Source organism: Podarcis filfolensis (assembly GCF_964270895.1).
Source record: "Podarcis filfolensis genome assembly, chromosome: 2".
NCBI lineage: Eukaryota > Metazoa > Chordata > Lepidosauria > Squamata > Lacertidae > Podarcis > Podarcis filfolensis.
In genome coordinates, this window is record NC_139605.1 from 45,808,470 (window position 1) to 45,828,995 (window position 20,526).

At 41.1% G+C, this 20,526-nt stretch overlaps 1 protein-coding gene across 1 annotated transcript in view; it reads right to left on the minus strand.

Moving 5' to 3' along the window:
- The window catches only part of FBLN2 (fibulin 2), a 104,344-nt gene that overhangs the window by 38,030 nt on the left and 45,788 nt on the right, over positions 1 to 20,526 (minus strand). Inside the window, 3 exon segments of the mRNA XM_083602905.1 lie at positions 4,131 to 4,317; positions 10,134 to 10,263; positions 12,787 to 12,898. Coding sequence (XP_083459031.1) covers positions 4,131 to 4,317; positions 10,134 to 10,263; positions 12,787 to 12,898 — 429 coding nt within the window.

The following is a 20,526-nucleotide window of genomic DNA, read 5'->3' on the forward strand; positions in this document are numbered from 1 at the left end:
ATAATCAAGTATCCTGTTGCCCAACTCAGACCAATATACCAGCTGTGCACATTCCTGGTATGGTCAGTCCTGGCCATGATCTGACATGTATTATTTAAATCTCATAAAATCATAGAATTGTAGAGTCGGAAGGGACCCTGAGGGTAGTCCAAGACCCTGCAATGCAGGAATCTCAGCTAAAGCATCCATGGCAGATGGCCATCCAACCTCTGCTTAAAAACCTCCAAGGAAGGACAGTCCACAACCTCCCGAGTGAGTCCATTCCACTCTCGAACAGCTGAACTATTATCTTTGCTGGACTATTATCCTATGCTCTATAAGGGGTTGCCTTTGAAAACGTCAATCGGTGCCGATTACTGCTGCTAGACTCTTGATTGGGACCATGTGTTGGGATCATGTGACCCCTTTATTTTATCAGCTGACTGGCTGCTAGTTCATTTCTATGTGCAATTCAAGGTGCTGGCTGTATCCTTTGAAGCCCCAAATAGCTTAGGACCAAGTTTCCCAAAGAATGACCTCTTTCCATGTGAATCTGCTGGTCCTTTAAGATCAGTTGATGTGGCCCTCTTAAGCATGCCATTAGCTTCTGGTGGCAATTTGTGAGAGGGCTTTCTATGGAGCACCACTCCACATATGGAACTCCCTGAACCAAGAAGTCAGGCCAACCTTCATCTTTATCTGTGTCCTGCTGGCATCTGAAGACTCCCATCATCCCCAGCCAACATGGGCAATGGTAAGGGATCATGAGAGTTGTAGTTCTCCACCATATGGAGGGCCACAGGTTCCCCATGCCCATTCTGTAAACCTGTGTTTCCGAAATTGGGTCTCCAGCTGTATTGGACTACAGTTCCCATCATCTGTGACCACTGGTCCTGCAACTAGGGATGGTGGGAGTTGTAGTCCCAAAATAACTGGCGACCCAAGTTTGGGAAACACTGTGTAGGCTAATCTGCTTCCTCTGTGCTTTAATTGAAGACTTATTTTCCCTAATAGGTGTGACTGCAATAAAACTGCATTACACACTTAAGAAAGGCTTTATTATGAATCTATGTGAGTTTCAATCTGCTAACATCCTTCTCTTAAAAAAAAAAGGGCTTCATTAAATATTATTCTCTCTTTACTGCATTACTCCCTGACATGGATTTTGCTGTAATATATTACTGTGCTCTGTTTTATGTAAAACCTAATTAAACATCAAAAATAATAGTGTGCTGCATTAATTACTTTATGATCTCCAAAAGCATAATTTATGAAACATTAAAGCAAAATAATTCAGTTACACCCATAAAGTAACCAAATTTACACCCTGAAGGTAAAAAGAACAGGAAAGGGAACGGGTGCAGAATCTCCATAGTGACAGCTGGAAAAATGGCATCTGCAAATGACTGGAGCAGACATAATTTCACCTGGGATGATGAAACCTTTCAGCTGAGCAACCCCATGTTTTAACAAGGTCCAACCTACTCATAAGGCAAATCTCCTCTTGCCCTCCCTGCCCCCCAGGCACTGGGCATTTGGAAGGTCCCATGCCACCAGCTGCCTTGTGCAAATGCTTCTGTTTCTCAGCTAACTCTCTTGTTACTTCCAGCCAAGAATGAAATTGCTTACAATTACTAGCAATTACAGGGAGCACTCTCAACAGAAGTCGGAGAAGAAGAAAGGGGGTGCGTGCACACAGTCCAGGAGGATCTGCTCGAAATGATTGTTTGGGCAGATCAATGGACTAATTTCTTTTATAATAGCTTTTATACTGTAACCAAGTAGCACTCCAAATGTGGAGTGCCTGTCATTTAGGCAGGCAGAGGAAGGGAGCAAAGAGGGATTGTGGATCACAGAGTCCCTAAAAAAGGGCAGAAAGGAATAATGCAATTCTATGTGGGTGGTACACAGAGATGCAAATCCTCCCCTCACCCCACTCCCTGCATCCACACAATGGGATCATTGTCCACAGAGGATGGGCTGTGTCCTAGAAGCATCCATCTTTCCTCTTTATCTGTGCCAAGGAGAGAATTGGAAAAACAACAACTATGAAAACTAGTGTTTATATGAATTCCTACATTTTACCAAGCCTTTTTTTGAGCTGTGAGATTATTTGGATTCAGGGTATTCTCCAGATACCTCTGAATTCCCTGGACACCCCCTTCCCTGACACCAGGTTGTTAGATGGAGCACTGTCACTTCACTAGTTCATGAAGCTCCATTTCTCTCCGCTCTTGATACTTGTTTTCTGGAATGAACAAAGCAGGAGTTCCAAATCCAACAGCTGCAATTCAGGTTCCCTCCCCACAATAATTCTGTTTGTGTTCCGAATGAAGTAGCCTTCCACCTGATCATGTGAAAAATTAATAAATATATCAGTTGAAGGACCGGAACTGCTGGACACATGAGAAGTAGCTGGAGATGAATGAATCACACCCAAGAAGTTGATTCAAATGAGTTGTGCAAAATTACAATGAGAAAACAGGAGGGATGTGATACAGCTGATTTTAAAACCTGATTTAAATCTAATTATTATTATTTTCTTATTAAGTTTTATTTCTTATAATCTCCCCTTTCTCATACAGAGCCCAGGGTGGCTTACATCATCTAAAAACACAGGCTTAAACAACATAATTAAAACCACAACCTAAAAAAAACCCCAGTAATCGAAGTGTAGAACAACCAGTGATACAGTTATAGCAAACGGGTCTCTCTTACTATATCATAAAGGCCTGCAAAAATAAATAGATCTGGAAGTGATTCCTGAATGAAAATAGCAGGGAGACAACAGGAAGTTCCACAGAGGATGCCACCACTGAAAAGGCCTTGCGTTACATTCACCAGGGGATCCACTACCAGCACCAGCACGCCCACTACAGAACTCAAAACTTTGTTTGGCTGGTACTAGGGCAAGCTTGTTCAGGACTGTGTATGTTAGTACTAACAACTTGAAATGATCTAATAAAATGGTATTATTGTGAAACATATTTTAGTTTCTGCATGTAGCCAGAATCCACATTTGCCAAGGGCGAAGCATCTCACCTCTCAGTCATTACCTCCCAGGAAATTCAAATAAATCCCAATTTGAGTTCATTGCTAAGATTTATGTCCAAGTGGTTGTTTTGTGTCCTTTCATCTGCTGCAGGAAGTAAGATTCCTTGAATATGAATTTTGTTTTTTGTCTAAAGGTTCCCTTGGCAACTCTTGCAACAATTTATTTTATCTTATTTCAACATTCATAGACGGCTGATTATCCCCTTCTTCTGGGCAACACGGTTATCACTTGGTAACATTATTTCTCATGTATATATATATGTGTGTGTCGTAATTGCATTGTAAGAAACGTCTGTTGATATTAGCTAATCTTTGATAGCCATTTCCCACTCAAACAATGTAGTTTGATAACTGAAATTCCCATACCATATCATAAGTATGGTTGCATGATTGGTGCAGATTCTCTTACATTTGAGTATATTGGGGATAAATTTCATAGTGTCTTGTTTCATAATGGTAGCTGAATGTATCTTGTTCCAATATGTGGTTTTTTGTGTTTATTTAATATTAAAGGCTGCTGATCGAGAAAGCAGGGGGAGGCAGACAGACAACAGACAGATCCCCAGTTATGCTTTTGATGAACATAGACTCAAGGGATGGGAAAATACCAGGAAATACAAAGTATAATGTTATTGAAGCACACATTCCAAATACCTCTGTAGTAGTAAAATTATGTCCCATAGCACCTATATATTGATATGGTTTATGAAAACTTTGATTCCAGAAATGTACTACTGCAGCAAGGAGATTTCATGTCCCTCAATATGTGTGGATAGCATAAACTCTATGCTAATAACCTCCATCTCTGTAAGCTGGAAAAACAGGTATATATACATTGTCCTTAACAACCCCTTATAAAACCTGCTTGGCCTCATGGTAAAATATGGCACTTCTCCCAAATACTGGAACAAGCAATAAACAGAAGAGACAGGAGCAGAACCAAGCATTGTGCAGAGGCAAGTAATTGCTATTGCAGTTGAGAGTCACCTAAATTTCTTGGAAATGGTTTGCCTAGAGAATGCAAGTTACCTCCAGGTTGATGGTTTTTACGGAGTGTGAAGAAGATGCCTCACATCTCTGCTTCCTGTAGCACTTACGTTTCTCTGGTGTCACTGTTGGCAGTGGTTCAGGGTGCCTCTTTAGCTCTGGAGGGATGAGGTGGTCTTCTCCTTCGCAGCAGGAAAGCATTACATGGCTGCAAGGGTAGCCAAGATTGGGATTAGACTCGCAGCTTTGACCTTCACTTTTCACTCGTAGGCCCAACGCACAGCAATCGCAGCATTGCTGCAAGAGAAGGGGACCGTTAGCATGGCAACTGTGGCAGTGTCACCAAATAACTACTATATATTATTCTTATTTACTAATTTATATATCACTTCTATGCCAAAATGGCTTCTAGCATGATGATTGTCACTGGTGGGCAGAAATGTGAGAGGAATTCAGTTCAATTCATATTGAAAGTGAACCTACTAACTTCCCCCAATAATACATGAACTGAAGCATGGCCATCCTAAGAAATGTGCACTTCCTAGTGCTTTTTCCCCCGGTCGGAGTGTACCAGAGTGCAGTCCCGGCACCTCTCTGGTGGGCACCATTGCTGGTTGGCACTCCCCCCCCCCCACTTCTTGCCTTTATGTACTTCTGAGAAGCCCAAAACAAACAATGCATGTCAAAATGGAAGCTGGCCAGCGTGCGTGAGTCTACACTTTTTAAAGATCTATGACTCCACCCACCTTCTAGCTGCAGTTGGTCTAGCTAAGGGGTGGGGCCAGTTCACCTTTTCTTCAATCTGTCTCCCTTGTAGTGGCAGCAGGCTTTAAGCTTTCCAGCTAGGCCTCTACCATTGCACACACACGCTTGCACGAGGGCCCTTCTGAGCATAGCTGTCAACTTTCAGATTTGAAAATAAGGGATCAGCAGCCTCATCTATCCCAGGGACAGTCTACAGGATATCTAACAATCCGGGATAGCAGCGGGAAGCAGCAGGAAACGGCGCTGGAATAAGGGAATTTCCCGCAAAAAAAGGGAAGGTTGACAGCTATGCTTCTGAGCTGCCCTAGCCATCAGCCCGAATCTAAGAAAATTAGGGAGGCAGGGGTGCATTTGTTTCACCTGCACCAGAATCAGGGGCACTGGAATCTGTCCAGGGCTGCCCTGAGTCACCCAGTGACTAACTGTAACAAATTCATGTGATATTTAATACATCAGGCTCACGTGTGAACCAGCTTTTCAATATAGCTGCACAAGACCTATTGTGCTTGGGCTTCAGCAGCTAAAATGGCATCTTTATGGTGGACTTCAACATTCTGCAAATCCCTGTTTTCAACACAAAGGTTTCAGGATCATATATCAGATCTCCTCCCCCCCCCAATATGTTTCTTTATGATTTGTGACAAAATTCACATTAACGAACACAACAGTCGATCCGTACCTGCTAGTAAATGTTGCAATCACCCACAACAAGAAGTTTCAAAGCTGAAAATTCAAGTATAATAGACCTGTTCTTTCTTACTGAGAAACTTAATTTATCGCAGCAGGTAATTATAATTACCCCACGGCATCCAATTTATGATTCCATTTTCAAACTGTTAAATCAAGCCACAACAAACAATAAAACTGCACATAATTTTCCAACAAACAAAAACAACTAAAAAGAGCTGGGTTTTCCACCCCACAGCTCTTTCTTTCCTAGGTGCAATACAGAGAAGACAACTGAAAGAGACATTTTAATGTGTTTTTATGTTAATTTAATGCTGCAACAAAGTGCTCATGTGTATTTTGAGCTGATGCCAAAATACCTCCCCCTATTCCTTCATTGGCAGGCTGGCTGATTGACAGTATAAGCAGCCAGTCACAAGAAATGTATTATTTTAATCTCAGGCCCATTTCTCTCTGGGCCTCATAATGTCTGCAGCAAAATTGCCCCCATTGCATATGAGGGAAGTGGTGAAGGGGATAGTGCTCCTGAGTTCAAAGAGGAAATAGCACCAAAGGCTAGGCATCTTCACAACTGCCCTGCAGAGTTCATACCCATTTTCTGAAAATTTCACTGGTTGCTGTTTTGATTACAGGCTGCTTTCAAGGTATTGATTTTTAACTTTAAAGCTGCAACCCTATAAGAATTTGCCTGGGAATAAATAAATCAGGTGCAAACTAAAAATAATTCATTTTCCAGGTAAAGTAACCCCCTCTGATTACAAGCCTGACTTGTCAAGCACAATGAAACTTTTGCATTGCTTTCTCCCCACTGTGGTGTTTAGAGACAGTATTTTTGCTTTTAATAGATGCCTGTCTGAAGCATTTTTTAAAAATCTGGATTGCCTTGGAGCCATGAAGCACTTCAGAGGTGCTTCAACACATACTGCCTTGAAGATCTCTCAGTTCACCTTTGGCAAGCTCTAAACCTTTCAAAAGCAGTCTTCTTCAGCTTGGGATTTAGAATTTATCTGAATCTGATGCACACCTCTAATATATATGTCTCCGTGGAGCAAAGGTGATGTTTTATCAAACTTATGAGATAAAATTAGCCTCTACCTGAAACATAGCAGGACCTGCACTGTGAGTTTGCTCCCTAGAGATACTGACCAGACCCTTCCCACTGCGGTTTTTGTGAGATCTGTCAGGATGGCTTTATTCCACTGGGGTGTCTAAGAAGTAGGGCTACTTACTTTGAATTCTTAAGAAGACAGGATTGGTTCATTTGTGTTTAAGAAGATGGAATATTGTTAACATCTTGCATCTGTGTTGTTCTTATGAACTGATTTTATAATGTTTTGCATTGCTGATGTTTTATTTTTCTTATAAGCTGCTACTTTGAGGACCCTAGTAGTCAAAATGTAGTAAACAAATTCAAATGTACATAAATACATTTTATATTCCTCCTAGAGTCTTCCGTAGACTAGAGAGTCATTATGGACTCAACTTGGAATCTTTAATGCGCAGAGTGTCCTGCAGCATTTTTATGTTTTCCGCGCCTGCTTTTATTCTTTTCTTCTAACTTCCTTCTTCTCTTACAGATGTCATCTTTATTGTACTTCCCTCCATCTGGGCTTGAGGTTTTATCTTTTCAGTGTGTTGGATGCTTTCATATTCATATCTCTGTAGCCTGCCACAGAATACTAAATGATGTTTAAGAGCATGCATGCTTTTAAACCAACATTAATTGGCTCAATAAAAGGAATCTGTTATTTTATTTCTTTTTTTATAGGTACACTACCCTTAATCAAAGGAATGAGAAGCAGAATTACAGCATTGTACGAAGCTTATCAAGCACAATTAAGGCTGTAAGGCTGATTGGGTTGTCTCAGAAAAAAACAGAATGCCCTCAGGAGTAAGTGTTACACCAGTCTTAGTGACATTCACCACAACCCAATCCAGTAATACAGATATGATAATATGCTTCCCTTTCCCATTCATCTTGTTTGCTCATTCTTGCCAATACCCCACAGTGCACATTTGTAGTTGGGAAACCCAATCCCATTTTCTCTATGCCTCAAAAATACTCTTTGAAGTCTTATTATTAAATGTTCTTTTGAAGTCATCTTCCTTGAACCATCAGCCAGTGAAGGCTGGCCCATTAGGGCAAATTAAGCCCTGGACTGCCAACATCAGCCTGCCCCCAGCTGGCCCCCAGGTGCCTGCCTTCTTAGTGACAACCAGCCCCAGTGCTGGCCCTGGCCCTCAACTTCCTCCTTCTCCTTAGTCTGACAGAGTTGTAGAGTTGGAAGGGACCACAAGGACCATCTACCTGAAGGAGCGTCTCCACCCCCATCGTTCAGTCCAGACACTGAGGTCCAGCACCGAGGGCCTTCTGGCGGTTCCCTCCATGCGAGAAGTGAGGTTACAGGGAACCAGGCAGAGGGCCTTCTCGGTAGTGGCGCCCACCCTGTGGAACGCCCTCCCATCAGATGTCAAGAAAATTAAAAACTATCTGACTTTTAGAAGACATCTCAAGGCAGCCCTGCTTAGGGAAGTTTTTAATGTTTGATGTTTTATCTTGTTTTTAATATTCTGTTGGGAGCCGCCCAGAGTGGCTGAGGAAACCCAGCCAGGTGGGCAGGGTATAAATATTAAATTATTATTATTATTATTATTATTATTATTATTATTATTATTATTACTACTACTGCAGTACAGGAATCTTTTGCTCAATGTGTGGCTAGAACCTACAACCCTGGAATTAAGAATCTCATGCTCTACTGATTGAGCTATCATCTCAATGCCACACTTGTTGAACAAAGCAAGCAGGGGGATGGGGACAAGCGATGTCATTGGCTTTACCTGCCATTGGCTCTGGCTCCACCTCCTCCACCCCCAGTCCCAATGGGCACTAGCCACCACTGCCAACAGCAGGAGGCTGAATGCTAGCAAACACAGCATGCATTTCCTATTTCAAACAGCTCACCATTCAACATTATTTAATAGGTGACCAGGTGTAGTTGCACCAGTAACACCACCCTGACTTACAATGCTGCTTACAATGCAATTGGGTGCATCTCTTCTCATAAGCAAGTCCCATCAAACCTTTTTATGGGACTTGCTCCCAGGTAAGCATGCATGAAATCACAGCCCCATTCTCTGAAATAATGCGCATGGAACAAGACTTCACTGCACAAAAAAGTAATTCCCGAAATTTTGAGGCGTCCTTGACAAGCAGTTCTGCCTGTTCACTCACTAGGAATTTTATGGCAACTGGGCTGTACAGTTTATATCATAGCAACATCATTTGCAGATAAATGATCCATAACACAAATCTCAGCATAGCATTTTTACTCATTTTCAGAAATAATCAAATACTGTAATAATGTCCTGAAAATTAGATTATTCAGTAGGAATAATAAGCCTCACCAACCAATTAACCCCTGTGTTGCACCAAGAATGACCTTACATTTTTCATACTAACAGAAGTTATTCGTAAGACACTTTGATATTACAAGACTTGGCAGGATTAATGCATTTCCTGCTGAGGCAATGGAAAATTACACTCGGGAGTATCAAACAACTTTGTAAATGGTGATCAATGTTTAATGAATTCTGAAACCTTCAGTTTGGCTACAATCTGGAAGAAAGGACATAATAAATAAGGAGTCAGATCCTAAGCAGGCAGAAACTGGCAAGGCTCCATTGTATGGGAATCAATGAGGTGAATGAAGCTGTGCAATTATTTTTTTTGCCAGGGCAAATCCCCCTCCCCCTGTTAGGATATTTCCGTTCCACCTTAAAAGGCAGCAGGATGTTTGTGTCACAGCCTGCGTATTTCCTGTTCACAGGATGTTTATGCTATCTGTTCCTTTCGTTTTCTGTCTGTTTTGCCTGAGCAGTCGGAGCAGACGGTCATGTTTTCTTTGTTCTGACCAACGCCAAATAAACTGTAAATATGCTGTCCTGCTTGTGCAACTTTTGCTGTGTGAATTCTGCTGTTAAGAGTGTGCACTAAGCCAGAGGCTTAGTGTCGCTAAATTGCTGATACTGCGTGACTACGGGAGGTCGATGGATCGTCCGGCAAGGAGCTTGGGGGCTAAGATGCACATTATCTCCCTGGCAGTATCCCAACACCCCCCCCCCAATTTAGCATCTGCATCGATCTTTATTTATGAGCTAAAGTTTCTGGAGTCAAACATTTCTTCTTCTAAGTCAAGTGTTCTGTTCAACTGCTCAGTTCAGCTTCAATCCAATAAGTGGTTAAGGAAGGAGGGGGAGGGGGCTGATGTAATCTACTTCCCTATCTATAATATGATTTTTAAAAAGCAAGTAACATGCTGTTAAGTATAATACTGGAGATAGACTTCTTAAGCTATGCACTAATGAAATTCTTATCTATTAGATATATGGAAAAGCAAATTAAAATGAAGGCCCTGAAATTCAAGATTGTGCATCTGGGTGAAGCAGAGAAATAAATATGAGCAGTCAAAATGCTTAGCTAAGTGAAATTTTCATTCTTGGTCCATGATGCTTTGCAATTAAGGAGAGAGAGAGAGAGAGAGAGAGAGAGAGAGAGAGAGAGAGAGAGAGAGAACAAATGCCAAACCCTTAAAAGTGCCAAATCTTAACCTGATTTGAATTAGTAATGGTACCACAAAGGTTTCAGCATTGTGCCTTGCCTTATAAAACGATCCTCCGCAGGTCTCACTTTCATCCGGGCCACACAATTCACCTTCTCTGGCAGCAATCATGCCAGCAATGCAGCTGTTTTCCTTTAAATACGAGACACAACACTGCTTCTGAGCAATTCTACAACAAATAAAACACATGTTGCTCTCAAAAGGCAGGTTTCTACTTGCAAATGCCATTATTCAGTAAGAACTGACACCACTGGACACGCCAAAGACATTGGCAGCACTATTTTGCAACTCAAAATGCTGAATCAAGAGGTCAACAGGGGCAAAGGAGTGTGTGTGTGTGTGTGTGTGTGTGTGTGTGTGTGTGTGTGTGTGTGGAGGGGCAGTACTGTGTTTGCCGCATCAGGAAGGTTGTGGAATGATGTTAGTGGAGCTCTAGGTTCATGGCACGGTTGTCCTGCAGGGATCAATCCTGCAGGCTTCTTTGCCAGCATGTTTCCCACAGGATTGCACTTCTCCACTCAATCCTGCTGGCTGCAGGGGGCTGCTTTGTGCTGGCAAAGCAGCACCCAGCAGGTTTAAACCGTCTGCTTGCCAGCTGGTTCAGTGCTGACGACTTTAGTGGTTTGCTTCACCACACCCAGCAGCACCAAACCCGGAGATTCCCCCCGCCCCTCCAGCACTTTACATTTGGCTTGGGAATGCATTGGCAACTAGCGCAACTGATGCAATCTTGGTCTTGCATGATCCAACTGCCTAGAGTTAACCGTGATTTTAGCAACCGTGATTCAGAAGGATCTAGGGGCCAAGTGGTGGGTCTCAAATTAGTTTCTCCATGTCCTTAAAATGCATCCATAACAACATGACTATTAGCACTGTCCATCTCGGGGGGGGGGGGGGTTCTGCAAGATGCCCAGCAATCCACTGGATGCTTACTTGTGAGTAAGTCCCTGTTCTGAAATCCTGGAAAGTTCTGTTCTAGATGGACCAACAAGTCTGATTTAATATAAGGCACTTTCCTATGGTCCCTATGCAGGAACATACATTCCAGGTCTTGATCAACATAGAAATATTATATATTGCAGGGTGCCAACTTGAATAAAATATTGGGGGGCAGGTAAGCCATGCCCCAATGTAATAGATCACATGACACAGTGCGCACACACTATTTGAATGGCAATGCTCATCAACCTTGGGAAGGACCAGCCCCCTCAAATATTTTATTCGGGGAGCCAAAGGGACCTTGGCCCCTAGAGGTTGGCTCCTATGTTATATTATCCTGCCAGAGACAAGCATTACCATTCCATCCATGGCAAACATGGATTCAGTTATTCTCATTCTTTATTTATTGGCTCAGTATACATCTATCCAGTCCACACCTTCCATTAGCTCAGGCCATGAGAAGAGGCGGGATTGTGCAGTTGCTATAAAAGCATAAAATGAGGTGGTTTGACACGCTCCTCTTTGTATAAATACATACCAAATATCATGCTTCTATCACCAAGTGCACTTTTTTCTCCTCGCTAAGCTCCTGTACTCCACCAATATCAGATCTACTTTGGTTATTTGTAAACTTGCTATAGAAAGTTGCAGTGAAATGAGTATAATCCTTTGAGCAGGAGTTCAGTCTGATATTTACATATGGAATGAGAAGAAAGACCCATTAATTAAATTCTAAATCCCTTTGTAAGGAGCTCATTTACTTAAAATTTGATCTTTATTTATTTAGTTTCCATTTGTGCCAGACATTTCCCCCCACAAATGAGAGAGAAACTGACTCACATTTTCTTAATTGCAGTATTCCTGCTATTTTAGACCAAGAGTCTTGATTCCTTTATGTAACTATAATAGTGCACTTCTTAGCAAATGGGTCATATCCAATTCTGTGAGATTACGCTGGGGAAACAGACTTTGTAAAGGCCGAGATTCAGGTGGCAGTGACGGAAAGTAAGCATCCCATTAACTCAGTTCCATATACACAGTCCTTTGCATAGTGCACTTTATGTGTGCTGTTTATGAGAAACAGACTTTTGCACTTAGCACAGATTCTCAGCAGGGAGCTTGATTTTTATCAGGCAAAATTAAAGGCCTTATCTTATTCATCTATAGCATTAAAAAAATCATCGTATGATCTGCAATAAGCCAAAATAATTGTTCTCCTGTAATTGGAGGAATGTGCATATTAAAAGGTTCAAGTTCATTAAGGCTCTATATTTTGGGAGAGAAATGTTCCTTATATATACGTCAGGCTGTCTTGCCACACTTCAGTAAGTTTATGCAGCATGTGCGCAGATGGGCTTATCCATATCTTTCTTCTGCACTTTCCAGGCATGTTCCACAATTTAAAGCTCTGTGACTGGGTGCATCCCTCCTCCCACCCCTCCAGAGCTTTCCTGGTGAAAACTAGCTCTTTATAGCTCAATCAGAACAAACGTCAGTCTGCAGAAAACCTGAATTGATGTTTGGTCTGATTTAAGTTTTAAAGAACAGGTTTTTGTGAGAAAAGCTTGGGGCCAAAAAAGAGAGAAAAGGCACGCTTGGACATGGAGTGTTAAAACATGGAGCTCTGGGTGGAAAGAGCAAGGCAAATGGTAAGTGTGGATAATCCCTGTATGTGTGTAACATGGATCATATGTCAGATTATAAAATGCAGGCTGTTTGTGATTTTTCAGCTTCTTAACTTTAGTTTACGTACCTGCAAATATCGCCATCAGCTCCACTTACAGGGATTTCTGTGCATTCATTGTTGTCAATAGCCCACTGTTGTCCAGCAGCACAGCAAGTTTCAATTAAATCTTTTGTTGAACCTGAAAAATAGCAAATATACAACTATATAAAATACGCTTTGGGAAAACAGATTTTTGTATGCTAGGATGAGTTCTGCAACCTGGTCTCCTGATTTTGTACAAAGGGACATACCTGGGTATATCTGTGAATATTCCATTGTGCAGAAGCTTACAATTACAGCACAGTCGTACCTTGGAAGTCAAATGGAATCCGTTCTGGAAGTCTGTCCGATTTCCAAAACATTCAGAAACCAAGGCACAGCTTCTGATTGGCTGCAGGAAGCTCCTGCCGCCAATCGGAAGCCGCAGAAGCCCCGTTGGACGTTCGGCTTCCAAAAATAGTTCGCAAACCAGAACAGTTACTTCTGGGTTTGCAGCATTCAGGAGCCAAAATGTTCGAGAACTAAGCTGTTTGAAAACCAAGGTACAACTGTACTGCTTCTTACACTTCTGTCTACTTAGAAGTAAGCCCGAGTCCAATGGGAGTTACTGCCAGGTAAGTGTACATGGGATTGCAGCCTTCAAGCTTCTCTTGGACAGCTGCTTCAGCTGAGGGATACAGATCCTCTCCGAATATTTACTACTAACAACATATAAACCTATGAATAGCTTCACCTACCTTGTCTTCCATCCTATAAAGTGAGCTCATTGTCTTCATAATTGATCCTTATATAGCCAAATGACACCTTCCACAGACAAGGTAGATGTATCAGCAGGCTTAGGGGAATACCAAGGTTTTCAGAAGTACCAAAACGTTAAGGGGATTTTAAAAAAATATGCCCAGAATAGCCCTATGGGGACTGAGCATACTCCGTGGCCACAGAATGCTGGCTGATTATTGGAAGGGAGAGAAATGGAAAGCAAGGAAGGGGTGGGGGGGTGGAATGGAGTATTCTGTAAAAGGGCATGGATGTCTGCCACACCTTACTGCAACATTTTTTATACAGGGACCACTTGCATTTTCAGTTCTGCAATGCATTTTTCTTCAAAGTGGTTTCACAACACATCCCAGCAAGTGTTAGTTAAGATCAGTTAACCAGATTTTACTTCTCGAAAAGGAGCCTGCTTCCCAAGAGCCCCTTCCAGCTTTTGAGGGCACAAGAACCCGTGCAGCGCCATTGCTTCGAATACTACTCGGTATAATTGGAGAGCCAAGGTTGTATAGAAGGAGCTTTCTCTGCGGCTCCTACCACACCAGAGCAGGAGCAACACAATCATGGAAATGAGCTGTGGTGTGACTTCGACTCTCCAAGATGACAGAATGATGAGGAACAGCTTTCATACCACTAAAACCAATGCCAGAAGGTACCAAAACTCAAATATGCATTGGAAACTTAAATTCCAGAATTTGGTATTTTATCTTTCCTAGCAGTCATATGGATTATTTTCTTTTTGTTGTGTCACTCACAAAATACATGTTTGATTGTGGTGTTTCTACATAAGACCAATTTTGATTAATCTTCTATATTGCTGATGGCAGAAGCAACAATGTAGCATACAAGAGGAATAACTATCTAGCAAGCACTTAACAAATGTTACTGGTTTTGATCAATATTCATGTGAGTAATATTGCATTAAAAGGCCATGTCTTTTATTGAATTATCATTAGTCAAGTATTGACCATATTCAGTGAAGAACAGACTCCTCAGGGCCTTAAGGCCTCCAAGACAAAGAAGCTGAACTTTGCTTGTCGAGAGACCCTCAGTGCTCAGGTTCAGTACAGAAGGTCAATGGGATGACTCCAAAATGAGTGGTTTGTGGCCAGTAGCTTTAGGCATACTCAATTACCAGCCCAATTTACAAGACAGATGCAGCTGGCAAACCATTTAAGAATCCAGTGCTGTCAGCAAACAAAGCAAATGACAGACAGGCTGAACACTTTCACTGGTCATGTATTTTTAAACTCTCACAGGTAAAAGCTTGTTCCGCAAGCTAAAAGAAAGAAAGAAAACCAGTTTCTTCTGTTGTCCACAGTGCAGCTTCTGGAAACAATTGGGTATTACCTCAGGGTTGAGGGCGGAGGCAGAATGATATTCATAGCACAGGCAAGTAGAATAAGCATGCTTCCCATAATGTAGGATTTCAGGAATAGGGTTAGTAGATCCAAGGAATGGTGTCTGTCTAAGCATACATACTGAGGTGAGGCCAGGTGTCAGTTCATCATCATCGTCGTCGTCATCATTTATACCCCGCCAATCTGGCTGGGTTTCCCCAGCCACTCTGGGCAGCTCCCAGCAGAATATTAAAAACATGATAAAACATCAAACATTAAAAACTTCCCTAAACCAGGCTGCCTTCAGATGTCTTCTAAAAGTCAGATAGTTGTTTATTTCCTTGACATCTGGTGGGAGGGCATTTCACAGGGTGGGCGCTGCTACCATGAAGGCCCTCTGCCTGGTTCCCTGTAACCTAACTTCTCGAGGTGAGGGAACCACCAGAAGGCCCTCAGAGCTGGACCTCAGTGTCCAGGCTGAATGATGGGGGTAGAGACGCTCCTTCAGGTATACTGGGCTGAGGCCGTTTAGGGCTTTCAGGCTCAGCACCAACACTTTAAATTGTGTTCAGAAATGTACTGGGAGCCAACCCTGATGTCTCCCAAGCTGGGGACTGGGAAGGATAAACGCCCAATGCCTGAGCCAAGGTCTCCCTACATCTGAATAAAGTTGTGGCCAATTTTAATCCCATAGCACGTTGTCTTGAGTCATTATTCCGCTCGGGGGTCACCTGGGGTTGGGGGGACTCCGCCTGTCCACTATTGCTCTTTGGGGGCAATATGGTATTTTTTCAGCCTCTATCTCAAGTGTAGGTTGCAAGCACATAGGCAATTATAGAAAATGTTTGGTCCTACATGCCCTTTGAACTTTTTTCTGCAGGAATATCCAAAAGGGACTCACAGATCAGCTATCATAGTGAAAATAATGGAAGAGTAAAAATACTTGCTGATGTTGGAACCATATATATATATATATATATATATATATATATATATATATGGATGGTTTTAACATCTTTGCTTGATTTGGCTGTGCAGTGTTTGCAAATGAAGTGGCCAGATGAATTCTGATTTCACACAAATTACAGATAATTTGTGGTAATATGAACTTTTGCAGGAAGGTTTGAAGTTCAGGAGGAATTTTTTTGTAGGAAACTTATAAATCTCAGTGTCAGAAACAGCATCTAAATTACAGGAAATTTCTCATTTGCTAGTACATATTGTGAAAATATAAAACTGCAGCCCTTCTACCACCACAGTGTGTATTTGGTATTGGAATTAGAGAAAGACCTGTGCTATGGAACATGTATTCTATAAGGTATAATCTAGCGGACACCAGATGACTCAGTCAAATTTGGAGGTGGATTACTGGGTCCTTGCCTCAAGAATCCCACAACTTCAAGCTGGCCTCAGATGCAGTCTAAGGAAGAGCACTACGCAGGAGACCAGAGTTAGAGGATTCATCACTTGGCTGTTCCCCAAACCCAGGAATTCAGACTTCAATCAAAGAATCAAATTCTCCAGTTTCTTATCATCTTCTTGCCCTCCCTCCTTCGTAAGCTCTAACAAGTAGCAGAGAACATGATGATAATGGAAGCTGCCTAGTTACCACGTTAATTGCTCAGTTAAGCTCAGACCCTTACCAAAGCTAATTCCATTGCTCCTGGGAGTTAACACAAAGGGTCAAGTTGCCTCCAAAATTGAGGGGGCCCTGCACGCAGCTCACATGTGTGACATCACATTTTCTGAAGGCTGAGCCCTCTGGAGCAGCCAGCCACTGAAACTGTGCTGCACTGAGCTCCACACTTGGCCTCCTCTGTTCCCTCCACATTGAGGAGGCCCTGCCTGCTTCCAACAAATATTAAGGGGGCCGAAGACACCTCTCCACCTTAGAGTTGGCACACCTGCTAGGGGCTATCCCAGATCCGGCCCTGCTTGAAGTGGCCTGCATCCTTTTTGGAACAGATGTCTAGATCACATTAGTGTCTAGATCAGTTCTGAGTAGCCTCTCCAGAAATATATGGACTACTAATACAGATCTACTTTTCTATCTAGACAAAAAACTCCAAGGGCAGTAAGACAGTTGCATTAGTGAACTGAGGCTGTTAGTATCCTTGCCAACTCATAGTTTTTATCTGTATTATGTCTCATGTCAGCCTCCATGCAATCAAATGGAGGTTCTGAAACAGAATCAGGTAAAGTGGATTTCACCTACATACTGTATACATACACACAGAGAGACACGCACTTTCAGGCATTTGAAACTAAATATTTATATGCAGAACCAAGAAACTAAAATTATCAGGTTCTGACAATTTATTTGATTATGAACCTGTCATAGTCCTGGAATTTTTCTAAATATACTGTACCTATATTTATATACTGTATCTGATTTCAGTGGATCAACTTTGTGTATCACTTAGTCAAAAATAATTACACCCAGAATAATTACAATGTTTCTAACATGAATTGGAATGACGGTAACACAAACTTGTTCCTCAGTATTGCATTAGTGCATATATATCCACACACAAACAGAGAGACATACATACTGTGGTTGATATGACAAAGATGGTCAAAACACAAGAATAAAACAATATTGAAAGACTAATAACAATACCATCATTCCATTGAACCCACTGTGAATATGGAATAATTATTTGATTTCAAATAATAATAGATTGAATTGTGAAGGAAACTATATTGTGTAGAAAGTGTAATAATGGACATTAGGTGGCTGTTTCTGGGTGGAGTCAAGAGTTTCCCTTTACTATCTATTTTTCTTTATTAGTGACAATAAAGTTCTTGTCTACCTTCTTGCCTTGTGTGTCCTCTAAGGCTTGCATAACAGAGGTATACAAGTTCATTGCCTTAAACCAGAAGTCAGCAAACTTTTTCAGCAGGGGGCTGGTTCACTGTCCCTCAGACCTTGTGGGGGGCCCGACTATATTTTTTGTGGGGGGAGAATGAATTCCTATGCCCCACAAATAACCCAGAGATGCATTTTAAATAAAAGCACACGTTCTACTCATGTAAAAACACGCTGGTTCCTGGACCGTCCGTGGGCCGGATTTAGAAGGCGATTAGGCCAGATCTGGCCCCTGGGCCTTAGTTTGCCTACCCATACCTTAAACTGTAAGGACAGCATTGTGAACAGTGTCTCATATTTCTGAATCACATAACTTGCATTACTAAGGCAGGCAAGTAATTTCTCTGTCCTGAGAGCACCTCTGCTCACGTATACAAAATTATCTATAAGATATCTTATATAGAGAAATGGTTTGTTTTTAAATTTATTTTTCCTTCTTAAGCTATTGCCATATCTGCTTCCAAAGTCATGCTTTCATAAATTGCTTGTTCATTTTTATTTTTTAAAAAATTTGGGTCTTTGATATGATTCCAATAATGCTCTCTTTGTTCATAGCTTACACTTTGCTGCATAAATGTTCTTTGGCTTGATTTCTCAGGTTAAAAATCCAGTTAGTCTGAAAAAAAGACAACTAGAAAAAGCAGATAAATAGAGCTATCTCCTCACCCCATGAGCATATGCACATAACCATAAGCCTGAATGATTTGGTTGACTTTGCTTCTAATGCAAATGAACAGGCAAGTTAATATTCCCTCTGGCCAGAGTGTAGGATAATCCTCCTACTTTGAACTTTGAACCATCTGAGACAGAGGTCAACTAATTTAGCATGCTTAATCTATAACGTTTCCATGAAAGCATAATTTATTAGCTCCGGGATTTCTTTTTTTTAAAAAAAAATAATTTTTTATTAAAGGTTTTTATAACAACAACAAACATATAACAAATACATAAACAGACAAAAACAAAAACAAAACAAAAAACATGTACCATTTCATATCTTAATTTCTTATACCTTTCTTCCCCGACTTCCTCATGCCTCCCTTTTCTGTATTCCAAATTCTTATCAATTACTCAGCAAATCTTCCCTTATTTTAATTTGAATTTAATCTAATCTTCCTTATTCTCCTTGTCTTAACCCTTGCTAATAGTAACCATTTACTTTCCAGTCCAACATCATTCTAACTTTCGTTAATTTTATAATATTTCTTTAAATAGTCCTTGAACTTTTTCCATTCTTCTTGCGCTGCTTCTCTTCCCTGGTTTCGGATTCTGCTCGTCATTTCTGCCAGGCCCATGTAGTCTATCACCTTCATCTGCCATTCTTCCAGTGTGGGTAGTTCTTGTGTCTTCCAGTACTTCGCAGTAAGTATTCTAGCTGCTGTTGTAGCGTACAAAAAGAAAGTTATATCCATCTTTAACACCCCCTGTCCGACAATACCCAAGAGAAAGGCCTCTGGTTTCTTAGGGAAAGTATATTTAAATACCTTTTTAAGTTCATTATAGATCATTTCCCAGAATGCCTTAATCTTCGGGCACGTCCACCAAAGGTGAAAGAATGTACCCTCCTTTTCTTTACATTTCCAACATTTATTATCAGGCAAGTGGTAAATCTTTGCAAGCTTGACTGGGGTTATGTACCACCTATATATCATTTTCATAATGTTTTCTCTTAGAGCATTACATGCCGTAAATTTCATCCCGGTGGTCCACAACTTTTCCCAATCAGCAAACAAAATGTTATGACCAATGTCCTGAGCCCATTTAATCATAGCTGATTTAACCGTTTCGTCTTGTGTGTTCCATTTCAGCAGCAAATTGTACATTTTTGACAAATTCTTAGTACTGGGTTCTAACAATTCTGTCTCCAATTTTGATTTTTCCACCTGGAAGCCAATTTTACTGTCCAATTTAAACGCTTCATTTATTTGATGATAGTGCAGCCAATCTCTCACCTTCCCTTTTAATTTCTCAAAACTCTGCAATCTCAATTTGTCCCCTTCCTTTTCCAAAATTTCCCAGTATCTTGGCCACTTCGACTCCATGTTTAACTTTTTAACTGCCTTAGCTTCCATTGGCGACAGCCACCTTGGAGTTTTATTTTCCAGCAAATCTTTATATCTGATCCAAACATTTAATAGTGCTTTTCTGACAATATGGTTTTTGAAACTTTTGTGTGCTTTAACCTTGTCATACCACAAATATGCATGCCACCCAAAAATGTTATTAAAACCTTCCAAATCCAAAATGTCTGTGTTTTCAAGAAGCAGCCATTCTTTCAGCCAGCAGAAAGCTGCCGCTTCATAGTAGAGTTTAAAGTCTGGCAGGGCAAACCCCCCTCTTTCCTTTGAATCCGTTAATATCTTAAATTTAATTCTGGGCCTCTTGCCCTGCCAGACAAATTTAGATATATCTTTTTGCCACTTCTTGAAACAGTCCATTTTTTCCATTATTTGCAATGCTTGGAACAAAAACAACATTCTTGGCAATACATTCATTTTTATAACTGCAATTCGGCCTAACAAGGAAAGCTTTAAGTTTGACCAAATCTCTAAATCTTTTTTCACTTCTGTCCAAGTTTTTTCATAATTGTCTTTAAATAGGTTCACATTCTTAGCTGTCATGTTTATACCCAAATATTTCACTTTTTTAACCACGGTCAACCCTGTCTCATTCTGAAACCTTTCTTTTTCAATCTGTGTTAAATTTTTCTCTAATACCTTTGTCTTTATCTTATTCAATTTAAATCCTGCCAATTGACCAAACTCTTGGATTATTTCCAAAACTCTT